The sequence below is a fragment of the Jaculus jaculus genome, chromosome 17 (assembly GCF_020740685.1).
Source record: "Jaculus jaculus isolate mJacJac1 chromosome 17, mJacJac1.mat.Y.cur, whole genome shotgun sequence".
Taxonomy (NCBI): Eukaryota; Metazoa; Chordata; class Mammalia; order Rodentia; family Dipodidae; genus Jaculus; species Jaculus jaculus.
In genome coordinates this window covers 28,848,716-28,876,490 of record NC_059118.1, presented here as the reverse complement: position 1 = coordinate 28,876,490, position 27,775 = coordinate 28,848,716, and the positions used below count along the sequence as shown (strand labels likewise).

At 46.6% G+C, this 27,775-nt stretch overlaps 1 protein-coding gene across 1 annotated transcript in view; it reads left to right on the top strand.

Moving 5' to 3' along the window:
• The window catches only part of Dzip1l (DAZ interacting zinc finger protein 1 like), a 64,042-nt gene that overhangs the window by 27,968 nt on the left and 8,299 nt on the right, over positions 1–27,775 (top strand). Inside the window, exons 7-15 of the mRNA XM_004664356.2 lie at positions 1,960–2,088; positions 4,763–4,825; positions 6,404–6,544; positions 10,332–10,362; positions 11,461–11,532; positions 14,667–14,800; positions 17,642–17,834; positions 22,216–22,429; positions 22,833–23,008. Coding sequence (XP_004664413.2) covers positions 1,960–2,088; positions 4,763–4,825; positions 6,404–6,544; positions 10,332–10,362; positions 11,461–11,532; positions 14,667–14,800; positions 17,642–17,834; positions 22,216–22,429; positions 22,833–23,008 — 1,153 coding nt within the window. The remainder of the gene's footprint in view (positions 1–1,959; positions 2,089–4,762; positions 4,826–6,403; positions 6,545–10,331; positions 10,363–11,460; positions 11,533–14,666; positions 14,801–17,641; positions 17,835–22,215; positions 22,430–22,832; positions 23,009–27,775) is intronic.

Here is a 27,775-nt window from a genome sequence, read left to right as displayed (position 1 = left end):
ACGTGTTGCCTGTTGGGTAAACATTTATAAATAAATACTAATTTAAATTGGAAGTCCTGGTTCAGAAGCTGCTTCTTCAAGAGTCAAAGGATTACTTTTGGTTAGAAAATCTTGAGTTTTGGTAAATGATGACAAAATCCTTTCCTAGATGTGGTTTGTTGTGGACTCAGATCACACTTTCCTGCACTGGAATATCCTATGACTTTACCCACTTTGAGGGTCTTTCTCCTAGAAGATTACTCACATGTTTTGTGTCTCATCCCACCGCCTCTCTGCAGGTATTGTTGTTACTTTTATAATTTTTTTTTGTTTATTTATTTATTTGAAAGTGGCAGGCAGAGAACGAGGCAGGGGGCGGGGGAGAGAATGGGCGCCCCTGGGCCTCCAGCCACTGCAAACAAACTCCAGCTGCATACGCCCCCCTGTGCATCTGGCTAACGTGGGTCCTGGAGAATCGAGCCTTGAACTGGGGTCTTTAGGCTTCACAGGCAAGTGCTTAACCACTAAGTCATGTCTCCAGCCCTTGTTTTTACTTTTAAAGCATAGGAGACAGATTGGATAAAAGGTTCTCAGTACAGGTACACAATTATTTTTTCAATTAACTTTTTTAATTCTAGGGGGAACTATTGGTAAGATTGCATATGTGAAAACAACTGTAAGATAGTCTTCAAGACTCTAGAATATTATTTTCTTGATGTTAGGAGGGCCCAAAAGGCTAAGTGCATTTTGAAAAAAATTTGCCTTGGAGCTTTTCCTGGTGCTGAGTCTGACGGCTTATGTTGGCTAAATTGCCTGGGTGCAGAGAGAACATTTAAATTACATGGGGTAAATCGAGGTGTCTATTAGAAAGCACAGGAGATGAAGGTCTATGATGCAGTGGTGTGGGAACCAGAGCTGGCATACCAGACACCCCTGACTCATGTCTGTGTCGGGTAAAGCATCTCACTGCAAAAATGCTCCAGTTGGGTAATGATTTACACTTGGTCCCGATATTGTTTAAGCAGCCAGTGTAAGCATTAGCAAGAATGTCACCAAGTCAAACTCGGGTCTGAAGTTTCTTAAAGCTGTAATGAGGCTTTTTTTAAGAGGAATACAGATAGGTGTGTGTTGCTTTTGCGGATGCAATACTGACAGGTTTTTAAAAACAATTAGATGGAAAGGCATTCTGTCCTTAATTTTCTGTGCTCTTTCTTTCTGGTCACACAGTGCTAGCCCAGGAATCACCAGATGCTGGTGACTCGCTCTATGTGCTGTGCGAAACCAGCTCTGTCTGGTGACAGCCAGGGTTTTATGCAGGGCAAGGGCCATGGCCTGGGGAGCCAGAGAATCTTGGGTTAGAATCCTGTGGGTGCTAAGTGTGGGTCTTGTCAGCTTACTCCAGACTTGGGAAGAAACAGGGCTGTTGTTGGGAGTGCTCAGGGTGTTGAGGCCATGTAGAATTTCGGGGACATGCAAGCAGCACTCCAGTGTATCTCTCCACAGGACCTTGCCTCTCCTGAGCGTGGGCTGAGCCTCGGGCCAGTGCCACCGAGGGGCCTGGTGACCGTGTGGATATCTGTAGGCACATAAGTGTTTTGTGGTGGCAAACAGTGCTCACAGTTGGGGAAAGGCGTACCCTTCTGATGTGGTATTGGGGTGTGGTATAAAGTTAACATCTCAAGGAGGTCTTTCCTCGCCTAAATAAAATGATGTTCCTGGGGCTGGAGAGATGGGATTAGTGGTTAAAGCACTTTTCTGCAAAGCCAGAGGAACCAGGCTTGATTTCCCCAGGGCCCTTGTAAAGCCAGATGCACAAGGTGGCACATGTGTCTGGAGTTCATTCGCAGTGGTTGGAGGCTCTTGCATGCCCATTTGCTCCTTTGCTTCCGCTCCATTTCCCTTCCTTCTTTCCTTCCTTCTTTCTTATAAATAATAAAAATAACATATTAACAAAAAAAAAATGATGGCCCTGTCTTTCAGAAGCTACAGGCACTGCAGTCGCACAGTGTGACTGAATCCCACCTTGGGTCACTGCGGGATGAAGATTCTGAGGAGCGACTCAGGCAGGCGCGGGAGCTCCAGGCCCTGAGAAAGAAGATGGAGGCTCAGGTAAGCTGACATTTTATGCCCTTCCTCCGAGAGCAAGCCAAGAAATTCGCTGTCTCCACCAGAACCTCTTTTTTTTTTTTTTTTTTGCTTTGTGGATTTAGGGAAGTCAAGAGATTTCAAAGTTGTATATTTTCAGGCCTGTGTCAATGTGTTAAAGCATAAATAAAGATTATCAAGCAAGGCTGGTGATACATGTGTGATATCAGACTTACCTGATATTTACAATTATATACAAATACACTCACATACAGCACACACACACATGCACATACACACGCACATATCCATGTTTTAAATAATTTTTTTAAAAAATATTTCCTTTTAGAGAGAGAGAGAAAGAGAGACAGAGGTAACTGGCATGCCAGGGCCTCAGCCACTACAATTGAACTCCAGATGCTTGCACCACCTACTGGGCATGTGCAATGTTGAGCTTGCCTCACCTTTGTGTGTGTGTGTGTCTTACGTGGGATCTGGAGAGTTGAACATGGGTCCTTAGGTTTTGCAGGCAAGCGCCTTAACCTCTAAGCCATCTCTCCAGCCCTGTATCCTTATTTTAAAAATAAGGTGATTTTAAAAAGATGTGATTTTGTTATTTTAAATAAGGTTATTTTAAAAAGATGCTTTTTTGACATCTATAAATAAAACCTTTTTATTTATTTATTTGAGAGAGAAAGAGACAAAGTATTGAGTGTGCCAGGGTGTTTTGCCACTGCAAACCAACTCAACTCAGTACACATACGCCACTTTGTGTGTCTTGCTTTATGTGGGTACCGAGGAACAGTACCCGGGCCGTCAGGCTTTGTGAGCAAGTACCTTTAACCACTGAGCCTTCTCTTCAGCCCTCTTTTTGCCATTTTTGTCTTTGTTTTTATCCTAATCCAGCTGAAAACAATTCAGAAAGTGTAACCGTTTCCAGGTTCAAAGATAGTAGGGCTGGGTCTTCCGTGTGATGGTAAATGTTTAGCAACCAGCTCTCTGGAGCACCCCACACCCCAAAAACACCGTTTTGCAATTTTTGCAATGTGCATACTGCTACAGTGCTATCCGTGTGAAGTCACTGAACAGAGCTGGAAAGACCAGAGCACAGTGCGATCTGGCTACACTGGGTGGACCTGAGTGAACCCAGGCATGGGAGTCAGCACCACTGATGATAACCTTAGGGCAAGGGAGGTCGTGGGCACAGCCGTTCAGGCATCCTTCTGGGTGTGCTTTCCATGGTGGGTGAGAGACGGCTTGACGTGTGTCAGCCGTACAATGATAAAACTGGATGCTTCACAAATTTCACGTAATAAAAAATTCTTTTCCTGTGAATTTCCTTCCTCCTCCCCTCATCCTCCCTTCCTCTCTTCCTCTGTTTTATTTTGAGGGTCTCATTGTAGTCTATGCTGTCCTCTAGCTGGGTGGCTGAGGATGACCTTGAACTCCTGCATTTCCTTGTCAGGTACGAGGATGACAGCTGTGCCCCACTGTTGTATTTCCTTCTTTTCTTAAAACATTATTTATTTATTTATTGCAGAGAGAGGGTGGGGGGGAGAGAATGGGCGCACCAGGGCCTCCAGCCACTGCAAACAAACCTATAGACACGTGAGCCCCCTTGTGCATATGGCTAATGTGGGTCCTGGGGAATCAAACGTAGATCCTTTGGCTTTGCAGGCAAACAACCGCTCAGCCATCTCTCCAGCCCCACACTATTGTATTTCTGATGCCAATGTCTCTTTACCTATTTGTGGTTTGTTTACTATGTGGAAATTAAGCCATCCCTTTGCTTCTCTACTTGTGGCTATTTTCCCCACTTTTCTCTTGGTCCCTCAAAACTTTATTTTATTGTGGTTTGGCCAAAAAAAAAAAAAAAAGAGCAATTTTTTTTATGGTCAAAATTACTAATCTTTTCTTTATAGTCATTCCCTGACTGGTATTTAAAAAGACAATATTAAGTTGGGCATGCTGGCACATGCCTTTAATCCCAGTGCTTGGGAGGCTGAGGCGGGAGGATCACTGTGTGTTTGAGGGCATTCTGGGCTAGAGTAAGACCCTGCCTCAGAAAAAAACAAAGTAAATAAGTAAATAAATAATAAAATGAAAATATCCCTTTTGTGTATATTTGTACTTGTATGCCCTTGATGCCTTAAAATTTAATTCTCGGGCTGGAGAGATGGCTTAGCTGTTCAGCGCTTGCCTGTGAAGCCTAAGGACCCCGGTTCGAGGCTCGGTTCCCCAGGTCCCACATTAGCCAGATGCACAAGGGGGCGCACATGTCTGGAGTTCGTTTGCAGTGGCTGGAGGCCCTGGAATGCCCATTTTCTTTCTCTCTCTATCTGCCTCTTTGTCTGTCTGTCGCTCTCCACTAAATAAATAAAAATGAACAAAAAATTTTTAAAAAATTAATTCTCTTCCCATCTACATTTTATTTTGGTTTAATGTATAAAAATAAGCACCCAAATTCCTACTTTTTCTAGGCAGCTAGCTCTTTGTTCAAATACAACTATAGTCAATAATCCATGTCCCCATTCCCTTACCAGCTAAATTTCCATTTTCCCCTAAGTTTGCCTGGGCTTTCTATTCTGTTCCACTAGTCTGTCAGACTAACCTTGAGCCAGTACTTTTAAATTTCCATAGTTTATAATTATATTAATATCTAGAGGGCTCCATTTAATAAGCTTTTAATCTTTTCCAGGAAGTGGAGTGGAAGAGAAAAATGAAGGAACTGCAGGCAGAGCGGGCAGCCGAGCGGAGAGAGGTAGCTGGAACGGGCTGGTTCCCTGCGCTCACATGATCTAACGGCCCCTCCCACGTCCCATTTCCCACCTGGAACTGGTTGACAGATATTTTGTTGCTGATATTGTTCCTGTCTTCTGGTCCCCATTAATACACAGATGGTGTTAACTGTTTGGCCAGAAACAGGGGCTCCAGCCTTGACTTCTGAACCTCAGACGAGTCCTTGGGTCCTGTTTTCTGTGGGCTCCTTGAAAACCCCATCCCCAGGGAGAACCAAGCAGAAGAGATCTCAGTGCTTTTTCAGAGGGAGTCCAGATGAAGGGCCCAGGCACTGAGCCAGTGAACAGAGAGGAGTCTGCTTCTGGCAAATGCTCCTGAGGGGGAGGAAGAAGCAATTTGAGGAGGAAGCTGGTTAAGAGACCCCAGACCAGAAGATAGCAAGGCCTGGGTTAGAGCCTGGCCCATGGCAGATGTTCACTCACCACTGTGTTATGGGGATACACAATTCCATATGATGGTTTTATTGCATTTGAAACTTATTTTGAGTTAGCCCAACAGACTGCCCCCCCTTTTTTGAGAGAGAGAGAGGGAGAGAGAGAGAGAGAGAGAGAATTGGCATACCAGGGCCTCCAGCCACTGTAATTGAACTCCAGATGTGTGTGCCACCTTGTGTGCATGTGCGACCTTGTTCATGCATCACCTTGTGCGTCTGGCTTATGTGGGATCTGGGGAGTTGAACATGGGCCCTTAGCCTTCACAGGCAAGCGCCTTAACCATTAATCCTGAAACATTTTTAAATGGTAAATACACTGAAATTTGTTTCAAAAGCAGAAGTCATGAGATTGAGTAGAGTCATTCCTACCTGTCTCCACCAGCCTGGCTTCAACATCCACCCACAGTAGGAGCAGGGAGGAAGGGGCTTTTACTGCTTTCACATGTATTCTTCTAGAGTTCTCTCTCTCTCTCTGTGTGTGTATGTGTGTGTGTGTGTGTGTGTGTGCATGCATATGTGTGTGAGGGCACTCACCTGTACATGCACATTCAAAGCCAGAGAAGGCTTTGTGGCCTCCTGACATTGGATGTGTTCCTCTATCATTTGAAATAGGGTCTCTTCCCGAATCTGGAGCTTGCTGTTTTCCAAGTAGACTGGCTGTCCACTTGTCTCTGCCCCTTTCCCCTAGCACTGGGATTGTAGGCACACACAGCTATCCCCGGGTTTCTGCTAGTTTCCTCATACAGACATTAATGACTAACCTCATTTTATCTCTTACACATCAGAGGTAGCATACTAATACATTTTCTTCACGTCTTGTTTTTATCTAAACACGCATTTGATAACTTCTGTGTGGTCTCAGTATACCTTTGGTGGATGACCACATTAGACAGAGAGAGCACTTTCTCTCCTGGTCTTAAGAGGTCTATATTCCTTTCTGCACATCTCAAAAATGTGCCCCAGATGGGAGGCAGTTACTTAGTGCTGTTAGAAAGCCACTTCCTCTGGTCTAGAATCCTCTGTTCTGTCTCAGAGACAGGTCTTTCAGGCTTGGGGCACTCCAGTCCTTATAGATAGCTAACTGATCCGTCCTTCTGTGCCCATCAGCTGCGGGAGGAGAACGAGAGGCTCCAGGCCGCCTTGTCTGAGGACCAGAGGAAGGCAGCTGCCCAGTCCCAGCGCCATATCAGTTCTCTCCGCACCCAGCTGCAGGAGCAATCCCGGCTTATCGCCTCCCAGAAAGAGATGGTAGGTCTGTTCTCCCAGTCAGGCCCGTCTTCTGTCAGGATGCCTTTGGGTTCTGCTGGCTTCGTTAGGCCCCTGAAGGGGTGAGCAAAGGCCTCTCACTTGAGGGCTGTGGTACATGGCTTACTCTAAAACCAGAGCCCACATAGGATGCATGGCTCCAGGCTGATGCTTCTCTTACTCCCTTTTCTTCTTCTTATTTTCTTATCATTGAAGCTTCACTGCTGCCCTTCAAGGTGGGCATCGACTTCTCCCCATCTTCTTTCTGCAGATGATCCAACAGGCTTGCTTGTGTGTACATAGGGCTTGCTATAAGTAATAGGGGTGACATTCAACCCTGGCTAGGCAGGTAGGACATAAAGTATGTCCTCTTTACACTGTGTTCTCAGATGTCATTTAAAGCAATTATTTATTTATTTACACATGGTGTGTGTGTGTATTCACGCATCAGGGCCTCTTGCTGATGCAAAAGAGCACCAGACCCTTGCAACCACGTTAAACAACAACAACAACAACAAACAAACAAAACTAAAGTTTTATTTATTGATATGAGAGATAAAGATAGAGAGAGGGAAGAAGAGTGACAATGGGCGTGCCAGGGCCTCTTGGTACTGTAAACAAACTCCAGACGTGTGCTCCACTTTGTGTATCTGGCTTTATGTGGGTACTAGGGAATTGAACCTGGGATGTTAGGCATTGCAAATAAATGCCTTTAAGTGCAATATTGGTCAGGGTTCTCTAGAGGAATAGAACCGGTAGAATGAATTATATTAAAAGGAAATTTATTGAATCAGCATACAGCAGTCCAATAGCAGTTGCAGGCCTGAGAATCAAGGAACCTGGTAGCTGCTCAGTCCATGTGGCCAGATGCCTCAGCAGTCCTGATGTGGCACTGAAGGCCGGGAGGCTTCCTGAGGAGCCGCTGGTCTCAATCCACACTGGAAGGCAGCACGCAGCTCTGGCAGCCAAGGGGAAGGCAGGAAGGGGCTCTTTTCACCCAGAGCTTCCTTATCCTAAGTCCCCCTCTGAGCGGGGCTGCCCACTCTGGGGAAAGAGCTGTCCCTGGGGGAAGGCCTTCCTCCTCCAGTTAATCCTTCCAGGAAGCAACCTCAGAGACCCACCCAAAAGGGGATGTCTGTGGATTACTACATCAAGTTGACAACAACTTAACCATCATAAACCCTGAGCCATCTCTCCAGCTCCCTTGCACCACTTTTTGCATTCAGGCTTACATAGGTGACTTGGGGATTGAACCCAGGCCAGCAGGCTTTGCAAGCAAGTGCCTTTAGCCACTGAGCCTCTTTCCAACCCCTAGAAGTCATTTCTCAACCAGTTCCTTTTTCATCGATGATCAGCCCCAGATGAGCTTGGCTAGTAAAGCCAGCATGGCAGGTGCTGACTCTCTAAACAACCCCTCTGAAGCCCTCGTAAAACCGAAGCCTGTGGCTCGTCACCTGTTCTTGGTCAGTCCCAGCCCATCCTGGACTCAGCTGTCCTCCAGAGCCTGTGGGAAAGCTGTGCTTTTCCCCTCTGTGGCCCCCTCCTGGGGCCTTGGGTTCCTGCCGTGGTTTCTGGCACCTCTTGCCTCATGGATCAGCCTCCACACAGCTGCCTGGGGCTACAGAGCTGCTGTCACCACGCAGTCCCTTCTTCCTGTCCGTGTCCCTTTGCTCATGGTGCTTCTGGCCCCAGCTGCTTTCTGCCTAGTCAGCATTTCTACCGCGCTTCTGCTGCTGCACTTGACTCTTCACTGTTGTGACCACCTTGCGACCCGTGTGGAGGTGTCCTTAGGTTTCCTCAAATTTGCATTGGCAAATGTTTTATTGAGAAACCTGTTGGCTCAAGATCACAAAATAAACAATAGGTTTTTTTTTTTTTTTTTTTTTTTTTTGGTTTTCCGAGATAGGGTCTCACTCTAGCTCAGGCTGACCTGGAATTCACTATGTAGTCTCAGGGTGGCCTTGAACTCAGGGCGATCCTCCTACCTCTGCCTCCGGAATGCTGGGATTAAAAGCGTGTGCCACCACACCCGGTTTAGATAATAGTTTATTTTTATCGTATACCCTAAAGGTAACAGTGATTGGCTGTGGTTAGCAACAAAGTTGTGCCATTGGGAATTCGCACTCTATTTTTACTTTAATATGGGTTTTTCGTTCTCATGTTCAACACTAATAGTTACAAGGTAGTTGGCAGAGCTTTCACCATTGCAACCATAATTTGGTGGAAAGGCCCCTTTCCAAGACTTTTGATGATGTACTTGTGGTAGTTTGAAAATGTATGTCTCCCATAGACTCAGGTATTTGATAAAGCTTGAACTTGGGTCTCCAGCCACCTGCTGGAGGAGGTGTCCCTGGGTATGCGTCCCAGAGTCCAGCCCTGAGATGCCGCTGGAGGCGGAGCTGCTTCCAGCTCAAAAGTGGAGAGCTGTCTGAGCTTGGGGTGCATGCTTACTGCCTTTTGGTGGTTGCTGGCTTTTTGGTGGTTTCTGTTTGTTTGGATTTATGAGAGGGAGCCAGCTTCTTTCCCCACTGATGGAACTATCGGGCAAAGCTGTGTCACATGGACAGCTGCGACTTCAAAGAAGACTGGGGCAAGAGCATGGTGTTTCAGTCTAGGATAGAGGTAGGCAAAGGGGAAGGAGCTGGGCATGGATGCTGCTGAGCGGAGCTGCAGCTCATGATGGAGCAGCTAATAAGCAATGACAGAAGCCTAGAGGCGGAGAGAAACATCATAGGGCAGACAGAGCGTTGTACAGCCCAAGTCAGGGAGTAAACTGAGTCTGCTCAGTGGTATTCCTCTTCTGTAGGTCTCTATATCTGTTCTCTCTCTCTTTCTCTCTCTCTATACACACACACACACACACACACACACACACATATATATGAGAGCCTGTATATATATGAGAACCTGGGCTGGCCTCGAATATGCTTGTAGCTAAAGATGACCTTGAACTTTTGACCTTCCTGCCTGTACGTCACTAGAATCGCAGGCACGCGCCACCACACTTGGTTTACGTGGTCCTGGGGATCCAAGCCAGTGCTCTGCTTTGTCCCAGTGCTCTGCTTTGTCCCAGTGCTCTTTTACTCTGAAGTCAGCTTGTTTCATATTGGTTCCATGCGGCAAAACAAACACACCAAGGAAACCAAAGGCATCCGCTGCTGACAACTCTTGGCTCGTGAATAGTCCAGAACTCTCCGCCCGTACATGGACGGTCAGCCGTGGCTGTGGTCTGTGGTCTTGTAGGTCACATTCAGCTGCCCAGTCTGCACCATGTGGGCGAGGAAGGAAAAGGCCCTTCTTGGGCAAGGGATGTTGAGCCAATATTCTGGTCGGTGCCCACCTCGTGCCTCTGGACAGGAATCGTACCTGGCCTCCTTCCTGCTGTGGGTGTTGGGCTCAGGAGGAGCTTCTGCCTTGTCCTGGCTGTTGAACGGCGGTCACTTCTGTGGTACTGACATGTGCCTGTCCCACTCTGCTTCGAGGGCTCCCTCTGCTTCTCAGGTGCAGCCCTTCCCGAAGATGAGTCCTTCTGTTCTCTGCACCCTGAGAACACTGAACAGGCTTGTACCCTGCATTGCCACCGTTCTCCCTTGCTGCCATGCCTTTCCTCATGAACCAAGCACAGTGAGTTGTGCGTGAGGCTGGGTACCGTCTCCTTCCAGTTCCCAGTGGCTGGCGTTGGCAACAGTGGCCGTCTTTTCTTCCTGGTGCCAGGCAGACCTATTGCTCAGGGCACAGTCCCCACAATGCCCCCTGCTGGCTGTAACCTGCTCTGTTCCATTTCTTGCAGATCCAGACCTTGTCCCTCAGGAAGGTGGAGGGTAAGTGTGCAACGGGTGGTTTGTGACAGCCTTAGGGGGTGTCCCGGCTCCTCTTCTTCCCATCTCCTGGTCAGTGTATAGGTGGAGGGCTGGCAGTAAGGGAGACAGCTTCTGAGACAGAGGGTGTTTGCCCTGACGGCTTTCCTTCAGCTGCCACAGATTCTGGCCTGGCCTTTCTCTATTGAGGGAGGGAGGTGGTGGGGAGGGGTAAGGATCTTGGCAATTGATAAGTCTCATGAGTAAGCTTTCTTTTTTTAAAAAATATTTTATTGGGCTGGAGAGATGGCTTAGTGGTTAAGCGCTTGCCTGTGAAGCCTAAGGACCCCAGTTCAAGGCTCGATTCCCCAGGACCCACGTTAGCCAGATGCACAAGGGGGTGCACGTGTCTGGAGTTTGTAGTGGCTAGAGGCCCTGATGCGCCCATTCTTTTTCTCTCTCTTCTCTCTCTGCCTCTTTCTGTCTCTGTCTGTCACTGTCAAAATAAATAAGTAAAAATAAATTTTAAAAATATTTTATTTTTATTTATTTATGAGAGAGAATGGGTGCACCAGGGCCTCTAGCCACTGCAAACGAACTCCAGCTATATGCACTACCCTTGTGCATCTGGCTTATGTGCGTTCTGGGGAATTGAACCTGGGTCCTTAGGCTTTGCAGGTAAGTACCTTAACTGCTAAGCTGTCTTTCCAGCCCATAAGCAAGCTTTCTTATTTACCATGCCTGTGGTGGGCCTCGGGGTTGTCTAGAATTACTGTTAATAACAGCTGTGTGAGGTATCAGGCACTTTGGATTCTTTGTGTCATTCTGTTATTTTCCATGGTTTCATGTGGGATAAGCATAATACCCGAGGAAACAGGCTTAGAGAGGTCCGAAGGCTGCTGCCTCACACCCAACTACATGGTGGGGGTAGAGCTGGAGTGTGAACTCTGATCTGCCCACTTCCATTGTTCGTATTTGTGACCACTGCTCTCTCTGATGAAGACGAATCTATGGGGGGCTTGTTCTTGCTGGCCAGTACTCAACCTGGGGGCCTGCTCTTTTCTCTAAATCAGGGATGGACTTTGAGGTCCTGGAGCCACTAACTATTTCTGTTCCTTTCAGCAGTTCAAGAGACACCAAAGGCTGTGGACACAGAGGAGGAGGAGGAGGAGGAAGAGGACTCTTCTGAGGAAGGTGGGACCTTTTTTTCTTTTCTGGGCATCCAGGGAGGAAAGCAGATTTGCTGCTCTTTTCATTGTTTAGCTGGTCTCTCCTTAGCTGTAGTCTGGACGTCTGAAGCTAGGGTAGCAGGAGCTAAGCACATGTGATAAATATGTCTTAATCACATTGTATGTGCCAGGCATGTTTCATGCAGGTAGTATGTTTCATGCAGGTACTAACATACAGTCGTCTGGTTCACTGGTGGGAAATCCCGTACTCAGCAATGGGCACTGGCTTGCCCACAGTTACAAAGCTAGTAGGTGGCAGAGCCAGGACTTGGGGGACATCTTATTCAAGTCCGATTCCTTGTGCCTGCCCGGTTGCTTCCCACCTGGTACTGTCCAGAGCAGTGGAGGAGAACTCACTGCACTGGCCTTAAAATACCTTTGCTCCTCTATTCTTGTAGTAGAAACTCCTCAAAGGCAGATCATGCGGTCCAACTCATGCGAGAGAATTTGCCCCATTCCCCTTTCAGAGCACTGAGCACCTGCTGTCTTCATTCATCCCTGGCAATGTGCAGAGCGCTCAACCAGGTGTTGCAAGGGACATTAAAGAGAAATGAATCAAACAGACATGTTCCCTGACTGAAAGGAGCTGCTGGGATAATCCGAGGGAGGAAGCTCCCCCAAGAGATGAGAGGGAATTCTCAGAACAATGTAAGGGTCAGAGTCTGGTCCCTCAGCAAGGCTGTGAGAGGACAATTCCAAAGCCATCCAACAGATGTACCCTGGAGAGGGCAACCTTTATCACAGGAAGTTCATCGTGGGCTGTTTTATTAGTTTGTTTTTATTTTTAATTTTTTTTTTTTTGAGGCAAACTCAACAGACTGGCCTTTTTTTTTTTTTTTTTTTGCAAGCTAGGGTCTCACTCTAGCCCAGGCTGACCTGAAATGACCTGAAAGTCACTATGTAGTCTCAGGCTGGCCTAGAACTCAGAGTGATCCTCCTACCTCTGCCTCCCAAGTGCTGGGATTAAAGGCGTGCACCACTACACTTGCCTGCCTTATTTTTTCTTAATGTGAGAGAGGGAGAACGAGAGAGAGAGAGAGAATGGGTGTGCCAGGGCCTTTAGTCACTGCAGTTGAACTCTAGATGTGTGCACCACCTTGTGCACACGTGTGGCCTTGCACGCTTGTGTTACTTTGTGGATGTGGCTTACATGGGACCTGGAGAGTTGAATATAGGTCCTTAGGCTTCACAGGCAAGCACCTTAACTGCTAAGCCATCTTTCCAGCCCTTATTTTATTTTTAATTTAATTTAATTTTACACACACAAACACACACACACACACACACGTATGTTATATACTCTCCCTTTGCCCCTGCTCCCCTTACCCTGGGGGCCTTCCTCAGTGGGGTTATAGTATTTACTGTGTGGTCATGAAGGCCTCAGTCAGTCCCTGTGGGGTAGTGGAGGACCATGCCTCAGGGTACTCCTACATATTTTGTGGTTCTTACGATCTTCCTGCCCCCTCTTCCACAATGTTCCCATTGGCAGTCTAATTTAGTGTCAAGTTCTCTGTAGCCTATGGATTTCTGCTTTGATGGGTTTTTACTGACCACCGTGTCTGTCACCATTGCCCTGGAGCTGGTTGTCTCGCTAGCAGAAAGAGCAGCATTCACGCTGCTGCTTGCTCTGCAATTTCACCTGGGCCCCGGCAGACATGATAGAGGGGGCACGACTTATGATGGGCAGTCAGCTATTTTCTTGTCTTATCGGTGAATCTTGATTCTCTTCCATATTCTGTGTGCCATATGTAAAATAAAGCAGATTCTCCAACCAAGAGTGAGAATAGCTGGGTGAAAGGGGGTGTGCAAAGTTAGTTGAGAGACTTTTTGGTGTGCAAGCCTTCTCTTCCCCACAGAGCAGTGGGGGTTTCTCACTGGAGTCTGTGAATTTTCTGACCATGGGATTTGCACTTGGTTTCCAGTACTAGATATGAGTTCTCTCTCGCTGAGTGGGCTTCATGTCCAATCCAAGAACAGTTGGTAACCCACAGAGGCTGTGTGCCACTATTAACAAGCGGGTGCTTCTTGCCTGGTTGGTTGATTTCCTAGTCTTCAGGGTCCCCCACTTATTCATGCTGATGGTGACCATTGTCTTCCAGCAACTCCCATAGGGCTTTTTATTTAGCACTATGACAGCTGCCCAGGATGGAGCAACCCTTTCTGTTCCAGCATGATATTCTGATGTCCTATGACCATAGCCTGCAGCAGTAGGGTCTTACCTATTAGCTCCGGCTGGTAATCAAGTATTTTGGCAATGGCCTGCATTGTTTTGGGGACCTCATGGGTCTCAACTGGTCACTACAGGGGAGGGGGCAATCGAGCTCCATGCCTGGGATTTGTCAGCCAGAGTCCATGGTTTTAAGGTTAAGCTTTTTCCACCTTCTGTCCAGACTGTGCCCCCTACCCTTGTATTTTATTTTTAATCTAAAACTTTAATTTGTTTGGGGGATCACAAATTATGCACTTGCGAAAGAGAAGTAAAACAAACAACAAAAAAGAAAGCCTGAAGGATGCCCAGTGAGAAGTATGTCTCTTTTCTGTGTGTCCAGTTTTTCTGTCAGAGGTTCTGTGAACGGTTTCTCATGTGTCCTGTAGGCAAATACACGCAAACAATTGTACCTACCCTTTTCCTTTTTCCCAAATGGAAAGGTATTTCCTTTTTTTTTTTCCTGTAGTTACTTGTATTAACTTATTTGGGAAATCATTCCCAGGGCTCTGCGGTAATCCACTCGTACTATGCAGGTGGGAGGGGCAACAAGGGGGCCTGGAATCGGGGACGAGGACCCCAGGGAAAATGCCACTTTCAGGGTTCAAGTGCAAAAGCTGAGTTGAACTGTGGAAGGGCTGGCTGGACCTGACCTGGAGAGAGCCAGACTGGCCGAGGGCGAGAATGAGGGAGGTGGCGGCGGCTGGTCTGAGACAGTGGCACACCCAGGGAGGAAAATGCCCCAGCTGCTGGTCCAGGGTGACGCTTGAAGGATCCCTGACTCTGGGGTCAGGCTGGAAACTGGGTCCTTGGCAGCATGAGGTGCAACAGGGCTCTGGGAAGGGAAGTCTGGGGGTGGGGGGCGCACTAACCTTGGCGAGTGTCTGTTGCAGAGCCGGAGGACTCCCAGGACGAGCGGAAGAAGGTGATGGTGGCCCTGAGGCAGAACCGCACTTGGCTGAAGCAGTTCCGGCCCATCCTGGAGGACACCCTGCAGGAGAAACTGGAAGACTTGGGGATAAAGAGGGTGGGTTTCAGGGCCACTGTTACTTTGTTCTTATTTATTTGAGAGAGAAAGAGAGAGAGAGAGAGAGAGAGAGAGAGAGAAGCAGTCAGAAAGATAATGACTATGGGCATGCTGAGCCTTCTGACACTATAAACAAACTCCAGAAACATGTGCCACTTTGTGCATCTGGTACTGGGGCATTGAACCCAGACTGTCAGGCTTTGTAAGCACATGCCTTTAACTGCTGGGCCATCTCTCCAGTCCTGTTTGTTTGTTATTGAGACAGGGTCTTGCTATGAAGCCCAGGCTGGTCTTGGACTCATGGCAGTCCTCCTCAGCCTCCAGGGTGCTGGGATTACTGGGGTATAAGCCACACCACAGCAGGCTCAGGGCAGTGTTTTAAGGGCTGAGACCTACAGGGGAGACAGGAAATGATCTCACACAGACCAGTGGCTGGTTGTACTTTACCCTGTAACTCCTCCATTGCATTCGCTTCCACGGAGGCTCTGTGGGTGTCTGGGAAGGGAAGCCCACACTTCTCTCACTGCCCAGCACCAGCGTGGACTTCTCGGTTTCTTCCCAGCTTCATGAGGCTGGCCTTACTTGACTGGTGATGTCACCCCTCGTCCTGACCCACTGTACTGTCCATCATTGGGTGCTTCCTTTGTGTGTCTAACCAGATTTCCCAACAGAGGGAGTGTAGGTCGTGCTCTGGCCTATGAACTGGGCCCCTTGAATAATGTCCATCTCCTTCTTTTTTTTGTTTTTGAAAAAAAAATTATTTATTTGAGAGAGAGAGAGAGAGAGGGTAAGAGAGAAAAAAAGAGACAGGGAGGATTAGCATGCCAGAGCCTTCTCTTGCTGCCAACAAACTTAAGATGCGTGTGCCATTTTGTGCATTTGACTTCATGTGGGTACTGGGGAATTGAACCCAGGCCATCAGGCTTTGCAAGCAGTATTTTTAATTCTGCGCCATATGTCCAGCCCAACTTTTTTTTTTTTGAGGTAGGATCTCACTCTAGCCCAGGCTGACCTGGAATTCACTATGTAGTGTTAGGCTGGCCTCAAACTCACAGTGATCCTTCTACTTTGGCCTCCCAAGTCCTGGGATTAAAGGTGTACACCACCATGCCCAGCAAAGAATGGGCTTACCAGGGTCTCTAGCCTCTGCAAATGAACTCTAGATGCATGTGGCACTTTGTGTATGTGGCCTCATGTGGGTTCTGGGGAATGGAACCTGGGTCATTAGGCTTTGCAGGTAAGTGCTTTAACTGCTGAGCCATCTCTCCAGCCTCCAATTATCTTTTTTTTTTTTTTTGAGGTAGGGTTTCACTGTAGTCCAGGCTGACCTGGAATTCATTATGGAGTCTCAGGGTGGCCTCAAACTCATGGTGATCCTCCTACCTCTGCCTCCCGAGTACTGGGATTAAAGGTGTATGCTACCACACCCAGCTTTTCAATTATTATTTTTTAAAAAAGTGTTTTTACTTATTTATGAGTGGAGGAAGAAAGAGACAGAGAATATGAATGGACATACCAGGACCTCTTGTCACTGCGAATGAACTCCAGGCACTTTGTGTATCTGACTACACGTCGGTACTGGGGAATTGAACCCAGACTGGCAGGCTTTGTAAGCAAGTGCCTTTGACCACTGAGCCATCGGTGTCCTTAGCCCTCTAAGTCCACTATCTATGGGACAGCTTGCTATTCCTACTCAGCAGCAGGCACTGAAAGCCATGCTTGGCACCAGTTAGTATTTGAATGCCATTGTGTGTAGCCAGCGCCTACACATTGTCATTAAAGGCACCAATGAAGCATATTAGTAAAATAAAAATACATCTTTTTATTAAAGTAGCCAAGCATCACATCTTTGAAAATGTCATTTGTATTTCAGTAAGATTAGGAAAACAAAACAAACTCAGATAGCTATATTTAATTAGGTAAGGATGTTCTTGGAAGCTGGACTCTTTTGAACTGCTGCTGCTTAATCTCATCCTGGTTCTAGGTTCAGGCTTGATTAGAAGATTAGATTTTTTTTATTCAAGGTAGGGTCTTACTCTAGCCCAGGCTGACCTGGATTTCACTATGCAGTCTCATACTGGACTCAAACTCACAGTGAACCTCCTACCTTGGCCTCCGAGTGCTGGATTAAAGGCATGCCTGGGATTGATTAGAATTTTGTTTAATACTCTTTTTTAAAAAAAATTTATTTATTTATTGAAGAGAGGGGAAGAGGCAGACACACACAAAGGGAAAGAGGGAGAGAGAGAAGCCACTGCAAACGAACTTCAGACATATGAGCCACCTTGCGCATCTGGCTTACGTGTGTCCTGGGAAATCGAACAGAAGTCCTTTGGCTTTGCAGGCAAACACCTTAACTGCTAAGCCATCTCTTCAGCCCAGAATTTTTTAAACTTGAATGAATCTTCATCTAGGAATCAGATGCTTCCTAAGACCTTCCCCTGAGCTCTGGGTCAAAAGCAAGGCAACTTCGGATAGTTCAGATTGGTTTTGCAGTCAGTTTTTCATGTGCTGTTAGCCAGGGAGAACATGATAGTGCTTGGAAGCATCAAAAGGAGCAAGCTGTGCTCTCACCGTAGGATGCAGTTGGGTAGTGGGAAAACACGCTCTGTCCGTATGCTGGGATGGGAGTAGATTGTGGGGCAGCCGTCTGCACATTGTTATGGGGTTCTCAAGCCCTGACCTCTCATGCCTCCATTAACGTGTGATTTTTTTTTTTTTTTCATTTCATTTTGGTACACCAGGCACCAGTCATAGCAATTGAGCAGCCACAGTTGTGAGAAATAGGGAAAAAACAAAGGGGAACCTGAGTGTTCAAAGGTGGACTTCTGTCTCCTCTAGGAAACAAAGGGAATCTCTACTCAGACTTTCAGACACCTGGAGTCCCTGCTGCAAATCCAGCGGGATCAGAAGGCCCGGAGGTTTTCAGAATTTCTGAGCCTGCGGGGAAAGCTCCTCAAGGAGGTCCACAGCAAAGCGAAGAGGAGGTTGGAGAATGGAGCTGTGGCGTCCCAGCATGATGGCCAGCCTCCAGGTAAGCTGGGGACCAGGCTGGCTTTCAGACTGTGGGGCGAGGACTCCACTCTTTGCAAGGCTGGCTTACACAGGGACACTGCTGAAGACCAGAGCTGGTGGGTCCTTAAGGGCCAGTGAGTCCAGAAGTCCTTTGCTGGGGAAACAGAGGTGTACTTGGGTTGTAGATGCTTGTAGTTCAGGTGGAGAATTCAGTATGTGTCTGAGGACCTAAGATCTGTGTCCTCCAATGACCTTTTGGAGTAAGGTGAATTTCTTTCCTAGGTTCAAGAGGACCCCCAGACCCACTGGCTCCTGGGAGGGCTTTGGGGTCTGGGTGTGCTCATGTGGGTGATGCTCATGCAGGTTCCATGTCATTCCCTCAGTCCTGGATGTGCATGGCCAGAAGGAAGCCTGTTTGGCATACCTGACCTGAGCACTTCCTGCAAGGAAATTTTGCAAAGTGTGTCCTGCATATCTCTGGGAACATGTGAGATGATTTTACTGGGTACATGGACCAATCGTTTTTAAATTAAATATTTTTATTTTTCTTCCTTTGAATTAGGAAAAAATTCCTAACAGCAGTAAAGCAGTATTTTATGTTTAGCAGTGTTATTTTATGTAACATGTTAAACACGTAAAAAGATAGTCTGAATAGATGAGAAAAAAATTATGTGGTGATCTGGGAAACTCCATCCTATTCCTTTGACCTTTTGACCTTAAGATCTTAAAGAAATGTCAGCCCTTGGTTCTGCAGACAGCTCTGGTGGAAAGGTTGCTAACCTGCCTTCCTGTATTTACACTTGTTTTCCTTTTCTCTTTTGCCCAAATGTCCTTCCATTAGCAGGTATTTGCTGTGCCTAACTTTATGCCAGAACCTTCCTTGTCACCTGTGAAGTCAGCCAGGACCGGGGATGTGAGGGAGCCAAGCACAGGAGTATTGGTAGCTCAGAAAAGGGAGGGGCAGGGGCCTAGCTAGAGAGGGCGAAGGACACATTCCTGATTTCTGGCTTCCAAGAGAAAGGAAAGGTATCCTGATTTTCTGGAGGCCACTGTCCTGTCTCACACACATTGCTTTTGGCAGAAAGTCAGAGGCAAGGACTTCAGAGAAGGCTCAGTGGTTAAAGGCGCTTGTTTGCAAAACTGTATGGCCCAGGTTCAGTTCCCAAGTATTCACGCAAAGCCAGATGCACGAAGTGGCTCATGTGTCTGGTGCTGGTTTACAGTGGCCGGAGGCCCTGGCATGCCCATGCTCCCCTCTCTCTCCCTCTTTCTCTGGCCAAAATACGTAAATCTTTTTTTAAAAAAAGAAAGTCAGGGCTGGAGAGATGGCTTAGTGGCTAAGCTGCTAGTGAAGCCTAAGGACCCATGTTCGACTCTCCGTGTCCCATGTAAGCCATACGCACAAGGTGACGCAAGCATGTAAGGTTACACATGCGCCCAAGGTGGCACATGCATCTGGAGTTCTATTGCGGTGACCAGAGGCCCTGGCACGTCAATTATCTCTCTCATAAAAAAAAAAATTACAAGAAAAGGCCTGGAGCGTTTGCCTGCAAAGCCAAAGGAGGACCCAGGTTCAATTCTCCAGGACCCATGTTAGCCGGATGCACAAGGGGGCCCATGCATCTGGAGTTTGTTTGCAGTGGCCAGAGGCACTGGTGTGCCCATTCTCTGTCCCCCCACCGTCAGAACAAAATAAATAAATAAAAATTACAAAATTACAAAAAAAGAAAGTCAGAGGTAAGAGCCTCACTTTTTCCTTCCCTGATTTTGGGGTTCAGGTACCTCATAGTGAGATGATAGAACTATTTTCATGGCACTTTGTAGACCTTTTTTTCCCCAGAGCTGGCATTCTCCTGCATCCCATACTAACGCTCACCTCTGGTCAGAACCTGCCGCTTCTGCTGGGGTGGGGGGTGCGGGGTGCAGAGAAGGCAGTGGCGGCCCTGGGACCAGGGTTTGCACCTGTCACTTTCTTCCATGGGAACACGAGCGGGTCACTTCATCTCTCAAAGCCTCTGTGAAGCAGAATGATTCCATTTAAGATGCTCAGGAGCCAAATGGTTGTATGCAAAGTGCTTCACTTGGTGTCTGGTGCACGGCAGTTGTAAGCCATTGCTGTTTTCCCTCCACAAGTTTGTTTAAACCTTCACCATCCTCAGCTCACTCTTTCCCAGAAGGTCTCCATATCTGAACAGATTTTTTTTTAAATACTTTTTATTGACAACCTCTGTACATACACACAATGTACCCTGATCTTAATCTGCCACCCTCCTTTGTTTCCCCTCCCATATCCTCTCTCCATTGAACCTCTTCTCTTTCTAACTAGTCTTTTATTTTATTTCTTAAAAATATTTTAAAATGTGGGCTGGAGAGATGGCTTAGCGGTTAAGCGCTTGCCTGTGAAGCCTAAGGACCCCGGTTTGAGGCTCGGTTCCCCAGGTCCCACGTTAGCCAGATGCACAAGGGGGCGCACGCGTCTGGAGTTCGTTTGCAGAGGCTGGAAGCCCTGGCGTGCCCATTCTCTCTCTCTCTCCCTCTATAGGTCTTTCTCTCTGTGTCTGTCGCTCTCAAATAAAAAAAAAATTTTTTTTAAATGTATTGTTTATTTGAGAGAGAGAGAAAGAGAGAGAGAGAGAGAGAGAAAGAGGCAGTTAGAGAGAATGGGCACCCCAGGGCCTCCAGCCACTGCAAATGAACTCCAGGCACATGCGCTCCCTTGTGCATTTGACTTATGTGGGTCCTGGGGAATTGAACCCTGATCCTTAGGCTTTGCAGGCAAACACCTTAACTGCTAAGCCATTTTCCCAGACCCCCTCTTTGATTTTGATTTTTTTTTTTGCACTCCTATTATGCAGGTCTTCTGTAGGTAGCCTCAGCCACTGGGGAGTCATGACTGCAACTCTCACTGTGTGGAAGACAGCATTCTAAGCACTCCTCCTCATCCTTTGGCTCTTACATTCTTTCTGCTATTTCTTCTGCAGTGGCCCCTGAGCCTTGGGGGATGTGACAGTACTGAACACTCTGCAGTTCAAAAAGTTCACTTTGGGGCTGGAGAGATGGCTTAGCAGTTAAGTGCTTGCCTGTGAAACATAAGGACCCGTGCTCAAGGCTTGATTCCCCAAGACCCACGTAAGCCAGATGCACAGGGGGGGTGCACGTGTCTGGAGTTCATTTGCAGTGGCTGGAGGCCCTGGCGTGCCCACTCTCTTTCTCTCTATCTGCCTCTTTCTCTTTATGCCTGTCACTCTCAAATAAATAAATAAAAATAAACAACAACCAAAAAGTTCACTTTAGGGCTGAAGAGATGGCTTAGCGGTTAAGGCATATGCCTGCAAAGCCTAAGGACTGAGGTCCTATTCTCCAGTGCCCATGTAAGCCAGATGCACATGCGTGTGGAGTTCAGTTGCAGTGGTTAGAGGCCTTGGCATGCCCATTCTCACTCTCTCTGTCTCTGATACATAAATAAATACATAAACATAAATCTTTTTTAAAAAAGATTTTTTTAAAAGGTTCACTTTGATGAGTTCTAAACAAAATTTTAATTTTTTTTATTTTTATGAGAGAAAGAAAATTGGTGTGCTTCCAGGCACTGCATTCAAACTCGAGACCTGTGCACACCTTGTGCGCATGTGTGACCTTGAGTGCTTATGTCTCCTTTTGCTTATGTGGGATCTGGAGAGTTGAATGTGGGTCCTTAGGCTTCGCAGGCAAGCACCTTAACCACTAAGCCATCTTTCCAGCCCTGAACAAATTTTTAGAGCAGTGTATTTTAATCATTTTTGACCTTGAGCTACTACAGTATGAAATGCATTTTATGAGACATGCTTTAAGGAGGCACCATGGAACCCATTTCGGATTTTTCAGTGTCATAGGTCACACTTACTTTGACTCTCCTGCAAGTGTACTTTCTATCCTGTTTGCTTTCCATAAACATCACTGGACATCTTTCTCTCTGTGGTCTTGATGCAATTTGGAAAACAAGGGTGGTATCTAATTGCAACGTTCCTGTCAGGGCCGCCTTGGCTGACAGGTTGCTTGCCTGTGGCTCTTAGTGGCCATGTAGACCTGCGGCGACCTCTGGTGGCAGCAGGGCCTTCCTGCAAGGCCGTCCGCTTTCCAGCGAGATGGGCTGGCCGCACTCTGCACAGAGGGTACTCAGACCTGCTGAGCTCGGTGGTCTTCAGTAATGATACCACCACCTTGGGACGCCTTTCTGCTCTCTGTCTCTGGTGGAACTGTGGCGTTTTGTCCTAGCAGAGGGACTCCTGATGAGTATTATGATGAACCGAGACAAGCATGACTTGACCGTTTGCAGGGTTGCACTCCTGTTACTACGTGGTCCCAAGTTTGCGGGCGTAGCGCGGGCATGCTCTGAAGGTCATTCCCTGTTGTGTTTCCAGTCAAGAGCCAGCTGGGCACACTGTCCATGGGGGAGGCCCGGCCGCAGACCAGAACCCGGCAGTTGGCGTTGCCATCTAAGCCAGCGGAGCCTCCCACGCCAACCCAGAGCCGCAGCGGCCATGGCCCTGTCCTGACCCAGCTGTCCACCCCTACGCCACGTCCCAGAGTGCGCCAAGCCCCTAGTCCGACTGCTTCCCCTGGGCCTGAGCTGAGGTGAGTCCTGGACTCCGTGCTCTCCTAGGGAGCGTGAGGTGTCAGCCACCCCTGGCCTCAGGCGGCCTGTCCTGGGCCCTCATGAATCTCTGTAGACAGGGGTGGGGCAGAGAGACCCGGATGCAAGAGGGACCTCAGGGGGTGACTAGCTTCAGCATCTGGGAAGAGCCTGGGGATCCTTCACCCCCAGTCAAGACTTCTCTCCCTTCTTCCCCTTCTGCATCTCTTCCTCCAGCCAGTTGCTGTAGCGGAAGGTGGGGCAGCTTCAGGAGACCCCGCTGTCCCTGGGCCTGAGGGGAGGAGCTAGGCTGGCTCTGGGGAAAGCAAACAAGCTCAAAAGACGGTCCGGTCTGGCTTTTAACGTTTTCTTTCTGGCCCCTGTTTCCCTTTATTCCCGAAACAGCACACCCCCCTTCAGTTCTGAAGAGGATCCAGAGGGAGACAATGGGCAACATGTGTCTCTTCAGCCCCTGGAAGTTCTTTCCAAGCCGCCGCAGGGGGATGACTGGGACTGGTCTGACTCCGAGACCTCGGGGGAGGACGCCCAGCCTCCTGGCAAGGGAGGACTCACTTCCTCAGGTGAGTGCGTGGGGGGGGGGGGATAGTTCCTCCCCAACCCAGATTTCTGTAAGTCCTGGAAAAATCAATCAATCAATCAATCAATCAATCAAACAAACAAACAAAAAGCCCTTCTTCTTTCTCTGGGATTTCTGATTTGGCATTTCTTCTTTATTTGATTCAGAGAGATTTATGGAATAACAGAGATGTCAGGAGAAGTTAAAATTTGAGTATTCTTTTTCCCCTTATTTTGCCATTGAATTAACTCTTGGAGGTTGGGAGACACCCCCTGCCTCACACCCATTTTTCCCTTGTAGAAAGGGATGTTTTAGACATAACTTCTTCTTAAGGCTGGATTGGAGAAATAGCTAGTGCTATGGCTCAAAGGTGCCAGGGGAGGGTGGGGCGGCTCTCCTAAGCTTTTGAGATCCAGAACTTGACTGTCCTTGGGGTCTTTCCTGGGATGCTGTGGTGAACATCTCTGCTGTCATAAAAACCCAGTGACAGGGGGAGGAAAAGAGGAGCCATTGCCGTGGCCCTGGGCGAGGCTGCAGTTCAGCCCTCTGCTTGGTTGCTTCTCTGGGCATAGCTTGACTGTTCTGTGGAACCGGGAGAAACTGAGTCTATCTTTCTCCCATCCTTGCACATTCTAGTATGTGGAAAGGATGTGAAAGCTTGAGTCTGCCCTGTCGTCACTGATCCCTCCTCAGCGCTGGGGCAGTCTGGGCTGTGCATTATCCCTGACTTACCATGGTTCCGCTTAGAACTTTTAAATTTTTACCATGTTGCAAACTACATATTCAGAAGAAAGTGTACTTTGAGGTGTGTATTTGTGTGTATAATATATATGTATATAACATATGTATGTATAATGTATGTATATAATTTGCAGGAAGAGAGAGAGAGAGAGAAAGAAAGAATGGGCATGCTAGGGCCTCCTGCTGCTGCAAATGAACTCCAGACACACGTGCCACTTTTTTTTTCTTTTTCTTTTTTTTTGGTTTTTCGAGGTAGAGTCTCACTCTAGACCAGACTGACCCGGAATTCACTATTGAAACTTAAAAAAATTTTTTTTGTATTTTTTTTTTTTTGAGACAGAGATTGAGAGAGAGAGGGAAAGAGAGAGAGGGAGGGACAGAATGGGCACGCCAGAGCCTCTAGCCACTGCAAACAAACTCCAGACACATGTGTCACCTTGAGCATCTGGCTTATGTAAGACCTGGAGAATTGAACCTGGGTCCTTAGGCTTCTCAGGCAAGCACCAAGCACCTTAACTGCTAAGCAATCTCTCCAGCCCTCCATCTAGGTTTCCAATTGGTAAGTTCCTATTCTTTTGTTTTTTTAATCAACTTCCATGATTGTAAACAATATCCCATGGTAATGCCCTCCCTCCCTCCACTTTCCCCTTTGAAACTCCATTCTCCATCACATCCCCTCCCCCTCTCAGTCAGTCTCTCTTTTATTTTGATGTCATGATCCTTTCCTCCTATTATGATGTTCTTGTGTAGGTAGTGTCAGGCACTGTGATATCATGGATATCCAGGCCATTTTGTGTCTCGGGGAGCATGTTGTAAGGAGTCCTACCCTTCCTTTGGCTCTTACATTCTTTCCACCACCTCTTCTGCAATGGACCCTGAGCCTTGGAAGGTGTGATGGAGATACTGTAGTGCTGAGCACTCCTCTGTCACTTCCTCCCAGCACCATGATCCTTCTGAGTCATCCCAAGATCACTGCCATCTGAAAAGAGAAGGTTCTCTACCAAAAGTGAGAGTAGCATTAATATATGGGTATGAACATTAAGAGAAGTGCTTACTGGGCAGTTTGATGAGCATAGTATATACATTTAGCTAGACAGCAGCACACGTTACACCTCTAGGGCTCATGACTACCCCTGTTGTAGGTTTTCAGGATCAGCTATGTATTCCCTCCCGTGGAGTGGGCCTCCAGTCCAATTAGAGGGCAGTTGGTTTCCACCATGACAGAAGTGCCACTATTGCACCATTGCTCATTTGGCCAGGCTAACCAAATATAAGGCTTGCAGTGTCCACTACTGAGTATCTTCACTGGTGATTTCTCTCTCCCATTGAATTGCATGCAGAATGGCTTCTTACAGCTGTCTGTCAGCTGTTTTACATGGAGGAGGCTATCAGTTCAGTTCCAGCAGGATTTCTTAATGGCCTTGCAGTTCAAGTATGTGGCGTCTTAGGCAATAGGGTCTTACCATCTATTCCTGGTGGGAAACCAAGGGCCTTGGCAATGACTTGTAATGTTTTGGGGGCATCAGGACCTCCCTGGCCAACAATTCAATGGAAGGTATTACATCCCTGACACTGAAAATTTTCTAGTAACAATCTGTGGCTCCTGAGTGTTCTATTGTCTAAAGAAGTAGGTTTCCATATGATTTATTTATATCCTCTTAAATTTTGATTAGCCCTCCCTCCACTTTTCCTTTAGTGAGTCACTTCCTCTGACCTCACGCGGGCTTTTTCACCCCCATTACTCTATTCTTCTACTTACATATATACAATGCCATCCTCTTAAGTACTCCCTCCCTTCCTTTCTCTTCCCTTTATATCTCTTTTCTAGCTTACTGGCTTTTGCTATTGAGTTTTCTTCGTACTCACACAGAAGTCCAATCATCTGTAGCTAGGATCCACATATGAGAGAGAACATGTGATGTTTGGCTTTATGGGCCTGGGTTACCTCACTTAGTATAATCCTTTCCAGATCCATCCATTTTCCTGCAAATTTCATGACTTCATTTTTCTTTACCGTTGAGTAAAACTTCATTGTATAAATGTGCCATATCTTCATTACCCACTCATCAGTTGAGGGACATCTAGGCTGGTTCCATTTCTCAGCTGTTGTGAATTGAGCAGGGAAGTGAAAGGAAGGGAGGAGGGTAATTAATAGGTTGGTATTGTATAAACATAAGTAGAAGACTAGATTAACGGGGGTGAAAAGGCCCAAAGTGAGGTCAGGGAAAGAGATTGAGTAAAGGAAAGGTAGAGGGAGGGCTAATCAAAATCTAAGAGGATGCAAATAAATCATATGGAATCCTCTGGTTTCAGACAATGGAACACCTAGGAGCCATAGATCGTTGTTAGACCAGCTGACAGAAAGCTGGAAGAAGCCATTCTACATGTAGTTCAATGGGAGAAAGAGATACCACCAGTGAAGATATAATTGGCCAGCCAGCCCAAATGAGCCAACGGGTGCAATAGTGGCACGTCTGTCATGGTGGAAACCAACCGCCCTCCAATTGGACTGGAGGCCCGCTCCATGGGCGGGGAACACATCTCTGATACTGAAAACTTAAAACAGAGGTAGTCATGAGCCCTAGGGGTGTAACATCTGCTGATGTCTGGAAAAATGTATACACTATGCTTATCAACATAGTTTTAATCTGCATTTTCCTGATGACTAGGGATGTAGAACATTTTTTTAGATGCTTATATGCCATCTGTATTTCTTCTTCTGAGGACTCTCTATTTAGTTCCATAGCCCATTTTTTAATTGATTCTTTTGATTTTATCATTTAATTGTTTGAGTTCTTTGTATATCCTAGATATTAATCCTCTATCAGATATATAGCTGGCAAAGATTTTTTTCCCATTCTGTAGGTTCCCTCTTTGCTTTATTCACAGTGTCCTTTGCTGTACAAAATCTTTGTAATTTCATGAGGTCCTAGTGGTTAATCTGTGGTTTTACTGCCTGAGCAATTGGGTTATATTCAGAAAGCCTTTGTCAAGACCAGTATGTTGAAGGGGTTTCCCCTGCTTTATCCTCCAGCAACTTCAGAGTTTCAGGTCTGATGTTAAGGTCTTTAATCCATTTGGACTTAATTCTTGTGCATGGAGAGAGAAGAATCTATTTTCATCTTTCTACAGATACATATCCAGTTTTCCCAGAACCATTTGCTGAAGAGGCTGTCTTTTTTCCAATGAGTATTTTTCGCATTTTTGTCGAATATCAGGTGGCTATAGCTACCCAGACTTACATCTGGGTCCTCTATTCTGTTCCATTGATCTACATGTCTGCTTTTGTGCCAGTACCATGCTGTTTTTGTTACTATGGCTCTGTAGTATAGGTTAAAATCAGGTATGGAGATAGCACCAGCCTTATTTTTGTTGCTCAGTATTGTTTTAGATATTTGAGATGTTTTTGTGTTTCCAAATGAATTTTTGGATTGGTTTTTCTATTTCCATAAAGATTGCCGTTAGAATTTTGATGGGGATTACATTAAATGTGTAAATTGCTTTTGGCAAGATTGCTATTTTCACAGAATTGATTCTTCCGATCCAAGAACAATTGTTGTCTTTTCATTTCCTAGTGTCTTCTGCAATTTCTTGGTTGATTGTTTTAAAGTTTTCATTGTAGAAATCCTTCATGTCCTTGGTTAGGTTTATTCCAAGGTATTTATTATTATTTTTTTATGCTATTGTGGATAGGTGTGATTCTCTGATTTCATCCTCTGCGTGTTGTTAGCATATAGGAAAGCTACTGATTCCTGTGTGTTTATTTTGTATCCTGCTACATGGCTATAGGTGTTTATCTGCTCTAACAGTTTGCTGGTAGAGTCTTTAGGATCCTTTATGTATAGAATCATATCATCTGCAAATAATGATAACTTGATCTCTTCCTTTCCAATTTGTATCCCTTTTATGTGTATGTGTATTTATTTTTTTGTAGTTCTTCTGGTTTTACCTTTGGTCTCTTATGTTAACTAGTATTTGAGTAATGTTTGTTTTTTCCAGGTTCCTTATGTGTGCTTTTCTTTCTCTTCAG